The sequence below is a fragment of the Trichosurus vulpecula genome, chromosome 3, assembly GCF_011100635.1.
Source record: "Trichosurus vulpecula isolate mTriVul1 chromosome 3, mTriVul1.pri, whole genome shotgun sequence".
Lineage (NCBI taxonomy): Eukaryota > Metazoa > Chordata > Mammalia > Diprotodontia > Phalangeridae > Trichosurus > Trichosurus vulpecula.
In genome coordinates, this window is record NC_050575.1 from 95,259,131 (window position 1) to 95,269,417 (window position 10,287).

The following is a 10,287-nucleotide window of genomic DNA, read 5'->3' on the forward strand; positions in this document are numbered from 1 at the left end:
AGCCTCTCCAGATTTGTCAGACCGCACCAGTGGAGGCGGAGAGGGAGGATGTAGGGCCTTGGACCCAGACGCTTGGATAAGGGCTCTGAGATCTTCTGAAGAAGAGGGAAGGGGCGGTGTGGGTTCCCCGCCACCCAGCTGCGGTTCCCAGCAGGCCCTAAGTGCTGTTCACCAGCAGGTGGCATCTGGAATCTTAAACAGCGCATGCCTCTCCATTAAACCCCCTCCTACCATCTCAGTATGATGCCTTCCATGATCCCTCCAATCCAGCTTTTGGGGGGGCCTAACACATAGAAAAATAGGTCATTTGCCTGATGCCTGAGGGGAGAATGGGGCAGGAGTGTCTCGATCCCCTAAAACCTTGCTCTGATCGGAACACGGTGGAAGTTGAAGCACATAGCTAGGACCTCGGAATCACAGGAGCTAACTCTGGGAAGACAAGATTCACGGCCCCTTGAAGTAGCACGGCTTGGCAGGGAGCATCAAAAAAAGAGAGAGGAGACAAAGGCAGGAGTAGGGGGTTGCTGGGGGGGGCCCACGGGGGAAGGACTCCATTGCTGGGGCCGGGGTGGGGTTTGGGGGGAGAAGTAGAGAGGTGAAAGAAACTCAGTCTATGCATAGAAAGGAAGTCACCCAGACTTGTATCTTAGCCCTCCAGAGGAGTCGCATGTGTATCCAGGGTCCAAGGAACATGGACTGAGACCAGGAACAGCTTACCAGGCCAGAACCAGAGTCCTAAACAAGGACCAGGGATTAGGAACAGGATCAATATCAGGTTCCAGAGTTATATCCAGGGACCCAGGTCAGGAGCCAAAAACCCAGACTTGACCAAAGTGGGCCTGCGGGTGTTCTGGAAAGGGCTGAGGCCAGCACAGGGATGAATACAGACAATTGGCTTTATTCATGGACACACTGGGGAGTCCCAGGATGGGGAGCAGCCCCATGACACACACACAGGAAGGGAAGGATGTCTCCATGCCACAGTCACAACACACACCGCCCGGGCCGGGTCAGGTTGGGGGTGACTCCAGTGAAATTTTCAAAGGGAGGGCAGGGGACAGAGGAATTGGAGATAGGGGATGGAAATACATGGCCTGGCTCCTGCTTTGGGTTAAAAACACAAGTTCTTAGGTCCTGGAGGGGGTCTAGGCTACCCTGGGGAGCCCCAGGGGCCCAATTGTAGGGAGGAAGTATAGGGGACCCAGGCTCACCCAGGGAGCCCCCAGCCAGGCAGGAAGTACTTCAGTCTTAGCCTAGGCCAGGATTGATTTTGCCTAACTTTGTTTAAAAACATATGGGCCATGCTGTATCCCACTCTGGGAGAGGGGGTGGCTGGGGGAGGAGAACTGGGAGGCTCCCAGGCTCTCCACCCTGCCCACTGCCCCCAGGAGGGAGGGAAGGACAGACACCAAACACAGACTTCTGGGAAGGGGAGAAGAGCTTGGGTCAGGAAGATCTTATGTTGAGGGGAATGGAAGTAGGGGTTAGCCCTGGCTCTGGGGGTTAGGGGGCCGGTTATTGTGCTGCTGGTGGGAGGGCCGGAGCCCGGCCCATTATGCTTCCGGTTCATATTCCTGGTACTCCTCCTGTGGGGGAAGTTGGGGTGGGGAAAGACATGGAAAGGAACCAAAATACATTTTAGACCCAGAGTGATAGCATTGGAAGATCCCATCCTTTGCCCCCTGTTCAGAATTTCTCTCCCCCAGGAAACCTCCCCCCGCCATAGGGGAGTCAAGAAAGCTGAGTTTTAGTCTTAGCATGGCCACTTTTGTTGATCTTGGCCAAGCCCTCCTAGGGCTTTTAATATTCTCTTCTGTAAGAAGGAGCTCAGACCAGACCAGGGGTTTTTAATTTTCTCTGTGTCTTTGGCAGTCTGGGGAAGCCTAGAAACCCCTTCTCAGAATAATGCTTTTAAATGCATAGAATAAAATATATAGGATTACAAAGGAAAACAAGTATACTGATAAACAATTATCAAAATTTTTTAAAGTTCATGAACCCTAGGTTAGGAAGCCCTGGGATAGATGACATCTAAAGTTCCTTTTCACTCTAGCATCCTGTGTTCTGTGTTCTTCAGCCCCTTCCAGGTCGGACCTTCTGTGATTCTATGATCCCTACCCATAAGTAGAAAGCTGAGGCACAAATTCGGGTCAGCAGGGTCCCACATCCCCCATGTCCTTTCCTGGAAGAGGAGAAAGCCCTGGAGGCCTCAGCTCTGCCAAGAACTCTATTCTCCTCTTTAGCCTGGGCTTCCAAGGATAGGGTAAGAGAGGAGGTCTGAGTCTGGGAGGCCTGGCACTGAGAATCCAAAGGCTTGTTATTCTCCTGGATTGACTTCAGTGCCTATGTCCAGGGCTGAGCTTACCTGGGGGGGCTCTTCATAACTCTCTCCTTCAGTATCCAGCAGTGGCTCAGCCATTGGCTCTTCCCCAACCTCCTGGCCCACTTCTTCTGGCTAGAGGAAGAAACAGGGGAGTACTGAAGGAGGGTCCTTAGTCTTCAGTACCCTCTCAAGACAGACAAACTGACCCAAGAAAGACGGTAGGAAATGAAAGAAATACAAGGACCAGACTGAGTATTTCTCTCATTTCTTCCCCTGTACAGCTCTCTCTCTCCTAACCCAAACCCACAAGGGGGAGAAAAGAGATGGGTATAGGGTAGGAGGCATCTCCTCCTAGAGATGCTTCCTTCATCTGCCCTGCCATGAGCCCCCTGGTTTGCACTGCTCCCCCCTCCTCCCCCCCCCCGTGGCCTGGTTCCTTCAGCTGCTGCTATTCTGGGATAAGCTGGGAGGCAGCCGCTGAATGGTGAGATCCAAGACTCTTCCCCCTCCCCCTTCCCAGCTGCCACCCAGACCCAGGCAAATACCAACAGACAACAGTGGGTCTGCTGACCATTGCTTCCCCACAGGGGCACATATGTGGCTCAAGTGCACGAAGATGCACCGACGAGCCCACAGATATCCTGGAGGTACATAATGCAACCTGAACGGACAAGACTAATACTATGGCACACAGGCATGTATGTAGTCACATGTATAGCAAGCACACCTGAGCGCTTTAATATTCCTATGCTTTATGTACCTAGGTGACAAATTTTATGGACACAGGGCAATTGTAGGCACGTGCACTTTGCTCATGCTTTTAAGGGTACCTATACACACCCAAGGGGACACCTGTGGAATGCACAGAGGGGTACCCAAGGACCACGCACACATGTAGCACAAGCACCAGACTGGCGAATAATATTTTCTCCAATTACATGTGATTTGTACCCTTTTGGCAGAGAGTGTAAGAGACTCACGCGGGATTAGACCTTGACTCCACTCACTTAAGATCACATCTGTGCAAACACAGATGTACAAACACAAGTCACATTTATATGGAGATACATGCTTGCATACAAACATGCAACAGTACAGACATGCTACCATGCAAACGCGAAGGCCACTAGAAGCTGCCAGGGTGTGTCTGAAGTGGGGTGGGGCCGGGTGGGCCTGGGCGGGGCCGAGTTCTCCCAAATCCCTCGCAGATCCTCGGCCCACCTGCAGGGGGCGCTCACCTTCAGATCGGTGGGGAACTCCTCTTTCTTCACCAGGCCCGTGGCAGCCGCGATATTCCCAGCCCCAGAGAACACCGCGCCTCCTAGCTGGGACGCTTGCTCCTTGGTCTTCTCGGCCACTGCAAAGTGGCCACAGAGGGATCAGTGTATCGCCTCCCTGTGGCCAGGGCCAGGAGCGCAGGTCCCTCCCCGCTCCCACTCAGATAGCGGATCCAGGGCTACCATTCTGCAGGGCAGAGCGTTCAGTGACCCTCCCGCCTCCCGGGATATCGTGATATCCTAGGGCACAGCCCAAGCTTCTGGGGCATCACCCGGGGCAAGGGCAGGGGAAGGAGGAGGGGGCTGGTACCTGATGTGACGCCTTGTACCACCCCCTCCCGGGTCTTGTTTCCTGGAGAAAGAGAAAAGTCTCGGGTCAGAGAGTGCCCCCTCTTACAGTGGAATGAAAAGAGAATACTGGCCCTAAAGTCAGAAAACCCGAGCTCAAGTGCAGTCCCTTAGAGTCACTTCTTTTCTCTGGTCTCATTTTGTCCCTTTGTACCATAAAGGGCTTGAATTATTTGATTTCTAAGGTCCTTATCTCATCTTATGATTAGGAGAGGACAACGGAAAATTCAAACAGTAACTAACCGTCCCCTACCTACCAGACCAATCTGGCTCCCAAATGTGCCCAAGTCAGGGAGCCCTCCCCTTCAGGGGTGCGTGCGTGTGTGTGTGTGTGTGTGTGTGTGTGTGTGTGTGTGTGTGTGTGAGAGAGAGAGAGAGAGAGAGAGAGAGAGAGAGAGAGAGAGAGAGAAGAGGAGAGGAAAGAGAGAGAGGAGTCTGGGGTTCTTGAGTTGGACCTAGGAGAGCTTCCTTAAGACCAGGGCAGGCCCTGGATGCCAAAGGAACCCAGGTGGGCCTTTCTTCAGGAGAAAGCAACTAGATGGACTAGGCACAGATAGCCACAACCATGATAAGACCAGTTTTGTCCTTGCCCTCCCTGCTGCTCTCGCCTGGTGGCCCTGAGACAGAGAAGGTCTCTCTAGCCACCAACAACTCCCATGGAACCTCATTTCACTCACTGCTTCTGTCCTATGACAAATTTCCCTTCCCACAAGTGAATAAGACCTGAGGCTCTGGGCATCACTAGTTAGTGTATTAAGTATTTTGGAGTTTTAAGGGGGCTTTTGTTAATAGCTCCTGAAAAGGAGATCTTATCAAAGGAATGGCATGGTCCAAGCTGTGGGGGAAAAGGGTCCTTAACTCAAGAGAAGAGGGCAGAGACTACTTCAGGGAGAGTTAGAAAGAGGTAAGGGCAGGCAGGAACAAGGTAATGTAAACTGTACAGGGGCAGGAAAATCAGCCTTTGAAAAGGGCCTGAGAAAAAAGATACATAATGAATACACAAGAAATATGTGAGTTGTTGCCCAGTTTGACAGAGAATTATGAAAGACAGCAGTTTTCACTAGACAACAAAGGGGGAGTTAGGTACCAAGCAGGAAAAGATTCTGTATCTTCAGAGACAAAAAGGGAGTTTTTAGGTTTTAGCTTAAGGGCTGGAAGAGGAATGATAGAAGGAACATTGCTCACCCAGGCATGAATCAACAAGCATTTATAAAGTGTCTATTATGTGCCAGGCACTGTGCTAGACTCTGAGAGCAGCACTTTAGATTCACTGAATTGGACTTATAAGGGACCTTAAAGATTATCTAATCCAATTTCTTCATTGTACAAATGAGGAACTGAGGCAGAGAGAAGGAAAATGACTTTCTCAAGGTCACACAGCTACAAAATGGAAGAGTTAAGCCTCAAACCCAGCCCCTCTAAGTTCAAGCTTCCCAGACCCCCTTTCTCTTGGCTGATATTTCCATTGCCCCACTCCCTTCCCATTAGAGATTCCTCTTAGTTTCTCTTAAATCTCGAAATCCAAGTGGCCTTTTTCAGAGTCTTAGGTCTGGTACCAGTATCATGCTGACTAAGGAGCATGATGATGAGATGAAATGGGGATATTCCCCAGCAACCAGAGAGCAGCATGAAGGGGTAGACAGAGAAGCAATCAGGAGGTGGATGAGACAAAAATACACACTATCACCTACTGAATTCCTACCAGACCCCTGGCTAACACCACTAACCCATCATCATCACAATGATGAGGCACATTTCTAAAATGTTTGCAAAATACAACACTTAGAAAATCCCTCCAACACCTCTGTGAGGTAGGTAATGCACATATTATTACCCCTATCTTAAAGATGAGGAAAAGGAAGCTCAGAGACAATTCCTGAAAATCCTAGAATGTGATTTAAAGGCACACAGCTAAGTTCTTCTGTCTCCATGCCCAGAGCTCATTCCAAGATTCCACACCACCTCTGACTGCTTGCTTCTAACACTGTCCCCACTCCAACACCTGAACCCTGATCCCTCCCATAGTGATTCCTTCTGTTGACTCATTGTTCTGATCTCTAATTGTTAACCCATTGACTCTTGTTCATTCCCTCTTGACTCTTCATCTCACTCTCTCTTGACCCCTCTCAGTGACCCATCCTCCACCCATGACTTTCATACTACAATCCTTGCCGCTCTATTGAGATGGTCTCCTGGGTAAAGCCTGGTTAGTCTGCCTAGGTCCGACCAGGTCTGCCTGCATGGAAGGGGGCAGCTCTCACCAACATAGAGGACACCCTCCTTGGTCTTTTCTGCAGCCTCTGTGACCCCCTGTTTGGTCTTCTCTGCAGCAGCTACCACGCCCTCCTTGGCCATGGACAGGCCCTTCATGAACATGTCCATCTTGCTGGAATCTGTAGGGGCAGGACGAAGATGACCTGTTGACCCCAGAATGAGGTATCCTGGGGGGAAATCCCAAAAGTGGGGGAGGCAAAGCCATTCCCTTTCCCCTTTGCTTCCCTTCACAATGTCTCCCCTCTGAGGCCCCTACTTTCTTCAGTCCAGTTACCTGGGGAGGCCCCTATCCCTTCCCATTAACAGTGGACCAAAGTCTCAGTGTCCTTGAAGCCCAGGAAATTTGGGAGGGGCTGAGGACTCCGTTGTGGGGGCTTTAGTGGAGTCAGAGCCACAGCACCAACTGGGGGGCCACACACATTGACCCATAGACGTGCACTGACGCATGCTCAGTCACATAGGGACACACGAAGTCACACGCGCAGGCACACACGCACCCATGCCATGAAGTGGGGGTTAGAAAATCAGAAAGGAGAAATGAGGTTGGGGGCTGCAGGCTTTACTTCTATTGAGATGCTTTTCAAGCTTTTCCTATTTCCCACTTTTCCCCAAAGCCCCTGTACCCTATGTTCCCTCCTCTCCACCTCCTCTAGAGAGCTCAATCCCGCCCCCAGATCTAGGGCCCTGGGGCCCTTCTTCTTCCATCTCCAGACCCCAGGCCCTGTCTGGTCCAACACTTTCCCTAACCCCCAATTCCCTTGCACCCCTCGATACCTTGTCCTCGTCCCGACCTGCAGCCTAGAGCCAGCCCCAGGGTGACCTATGCTTCTCCCCCCCTCCCGCCCCAGCAGCTCCAGCACTCTGTCTTCCTTTACCCCCAAGTCTCCTCCTTTTACAACACACTGCCCCCCCCCCCTCCTTGGCCCCGCCGCCCTGTGCTCTCCCTCCTCCCAAGCCCCAGGGCACCTTTTCTTCCCCAACTCTCTCCAGCTCCCCAGAAGCCCTGGCACCCCCCACCCCCCGCAGCCTTTTCTCTAGCCCTTCTCTGGGCGCATGGCTGCCTCACCTGGGCCCGGCCGACCGGGCTGGGGATGGATGGGTGGATGGATGGATGGATGAAGAGAGAGGGAGGGATGCGGCGGTGGTTGGTGGATGGAGGGGCGGCGATGTCTCTGCGGGAAGGGCCGGAGCCGGAGCGGGGGTGCAGGGGGCGCTCAGATCTCTCTGGACTTGCAGAAGGGCTGAGCCATGGAGCGTAGCGCGGCCCGATTCGGAGGTGACAGCTTGTCCCCGGCCTTCGGTGCGCTCTCCCTGGTTCTGTTTGTCTCCCGATTCTTCCTCCCCAGTGTCTGCTCCCAGTTCCCAGCTCCTCTCTCGGCCGCTGCGGCAGCTAAGAGCTCTCGACTCCCCCCTGGCGGCCTGAGCAAGCCCTGCTTCGGAGCGGGGAGGGGAAGGGGTGGTGAGAGGGGCGGGGCGCGGCTGGGCTCCTTCTTCGTGACAGCTTGCCCAGGGCGGGGCCAGGTCAGAGGGCCTGTGCTCCTACTTCAGAGTCAAAATACGAGTGTCTCTGTGGATTATTAGAGGTGGAGGGGAAGCTAGAGGTTAGGGGAAAAAATAGGATGGTAGACCTGGAAACTGGAAGGAGTCTTAGAGAACAGCCAGTGCAACTTTATTCTACGGAAGGAGTAAACTGAGGCCCATAAAGGTTAAAGGATTTGCCCAAGGTCACACAGGCAGCAAAGCTATAGAATTAGCATTCAAAGCCATACCTTTCCACGTAAAATCCAAGCTTTTCCCACCTGCTGATGTCATACTTCTGGAGGGATCCTGGAGGGATCATGTGTTTGAATTCCCTTCATTACCAATGAGGTGACTGAGTGGGTAGAGAATCTTGCCTAAAGTCCCACATCAGAGTCTGGACTTGAACTGAGATCCTCTGACGCCAAATAAGGTAGGCTTTCTACTACTTAGAGTGTAGACCGGGGGTGGGGAACCTGGGGCCTAGAGGCCACATGTGGCCCTCTAGGTCCTCAAGTGCAGATTAGTCAAAGGGCCACACTTGAGGACCTAGAGGCCCCAGCTTCCCCAACCCTGGTGTAGATGGTTGCTCTGATCTTAAGATGGGATCCCCTCTTTGTCCTGGTTTCCTACTTAGTGCTGGGTGTGATTTCATGGGCTTGGAATTAGAGACATCATCCTCTCCTCTCCCCCTCTTCTTCAGGCACCATGATATAAGAGGGAAAACACTATTCAGAGTCAGAAGACATAGGTTTTGGTCCATCTTCTGACATATTTTCTTGGCTATCCCCCATGCCTGGAATTCTCTCCTCCTCATTTCTGCCTTCTGACTTGCTTCAGGTCCCAGCTAAAATCCCACCTTGTGCAAGAAATCTTTCCAGGTCCCTCTTAATATTAGTTATTTTCCTCTGTTAATTATCTCCAATATGTCTTGTGTATATACCTTGATTATGTGGTTGTTTGCATGTTTGCTTGTCTCCCCAGTTAGACTGAGAACTCCTTGAGGGGTAGGATTGGCTTTTGCCTTTCTTTGTATCCCCAGTGTTTAGCACAATGCCTGGAACATAGTAAGTGCTTAATAAATGCTTATTAAACCACCACTAGGTCTGTATCCCCAAGAGATCATAAAAAAGGGAAAAGGACCCACATGTACAAAAATATTTATAGCCGCTCTTTTTGTGGTGGCAAAGAATTGGAAATTGAAGGGACGCCCATCAATTGGGGAATGGCTAAACAAGTTGTGGTATATGAATGTAATGGAATACTATTTTGCTATAAGAAATGATGAGCAGGCAGATTTCAGAAAAACATGGAAAGATATACATGAACTGATGCTGAGTGAAGTGAGCAGACCCAGGAGAATACTATACACAGTAAGACTTAGCTCTTCTCAGCAATACAACCATCTAAGACAATTCCAAACGACTGATGATGGAAAATGCTATCCACATCTAAAGAAAGAACTGACGGAGTCTGAATGAAGATCAAAGCATATTATTTTCACTTTTTTGGGGTGGTTTTCTCTCTTGTTCTCTTTCTTCTTTCACAACATGACTAATGTGGAAATGTGGTTCACATTCTTGCACATGTATAACCTATGTCAGATTGCTTGCTGTCTTGGGGAAGGGAGAGAGGAGGGAGAAAAATTTGGAACTCAACATCTCTCAAAAAATGAATGTTGAAAATTATCTTTATATGTAATCAGAAAAAGAAAATGTTATTAAAAAAAGAAAAAAGAAAGAAAATATTTATTGACTTGATCGTGCAAACTTGGCTAAGTCCCCTTACTTCTCTGAGGCTGTTTCCTCTTCAGTAATAATATCTGTACTGCTCACATTACAGGAGTGCTGTAAAGAAAATTAAATGGAAGCTATTTTTCTTCTAGCCTTGACTTAAAGTAAAAAGATATGTATTCAAGTCATGATATTAGCCCTGTAGCCTTCAGCAAGTGACTTCACCTTTCGGAGCCTCAGTTTCCCTGTTTGAAATGATACTATTAGAATTATAGACTTAAACTAGGAGGGGATCTTGGGGACCATCTAGTCCAACCCCTTCATTTTACAGATGAGGAAACTGAGGTCCAGAAAGGTAAAGTAATTTGTTCAGGGTCACATAGATAGTAAGTGCAGAACAGAGTAGAGTCAGGATTTGAACTCAGGTCTTCTGACTCCAAATTTAGCATCCTTTCCATTGCATTACACTGTCTGCCTACATTGTATAAAATAGTAGATGGAGGGCCAGCTTTAGAGTCAGGATGACCTGTGTGCAAGTGTTTGATGCATATTGACTGTGTTATTGGGAACAAGGTGTTGGATTTCTCAGTGCCCTAGGGAACTCTTTAGGGCTATAAATTGTTGAACAGTTGCTAAACTGCTTTGGGAGAGGGAGTTTCCTCACAGGGACTCTCTCCATCAAGACATATTATCCATACCACAAACCTGCTGTAAGGAAAGCACTTTGTAAACCAATATTGTTCTAAGAGTCTCAGAAAGAATGGAGAGGATCGGTTCTCACACTCTTTCTCTCCTGTCCTCTTAGGCTATTGAA

The 10,287-nt window shown here is 50.0% G+C and overlaps 1 protein-coding gene across 2 annotated transcripts; it reads right to left on the reverse strand.

Moving 5' to 3' along the window:
- Positions 1-878: 878 nt before the first annotated feature.
- On the reverse strand, positions 879-7,620 carry SNCB (synuclein beta). Of its 2 annotated transcripts, XM_036751427.1 has the most exons (6): positions 7,289-7,620; positions 6,210-6,341; positions 3,911-3,952; positions 3,562-3,680; positions 2,366-2,455; positions 879-1,586 (listed from the first exon to the last, which is right to left on the reverse strand). In XM_036751427.1, exons 2-6 carry the CDS (start codon positions 6,328-6,330, stop codon positions 1,554-1,556), a joined length of 405 nt encoding a protein of 134 aa, XP_036607322.1. In that variant the 5' UTR covers positions 6,331-6,341; positions 7,289-7,620; the 3' UTR covers positions 879-1,553. The 2 variants fall into 2 exon arrangements, with proteins under 2 accessions (XP_036607322.1, XP_036607321.1); XM_036751426.1 differs by lacking the exon at positions 879-1,586 and having other exon boundaries at positions 2,318-2,455; positions 7,289-7,592.
- Positions 7,621-10,287: the final 2,667 nt, after the last annotated feature.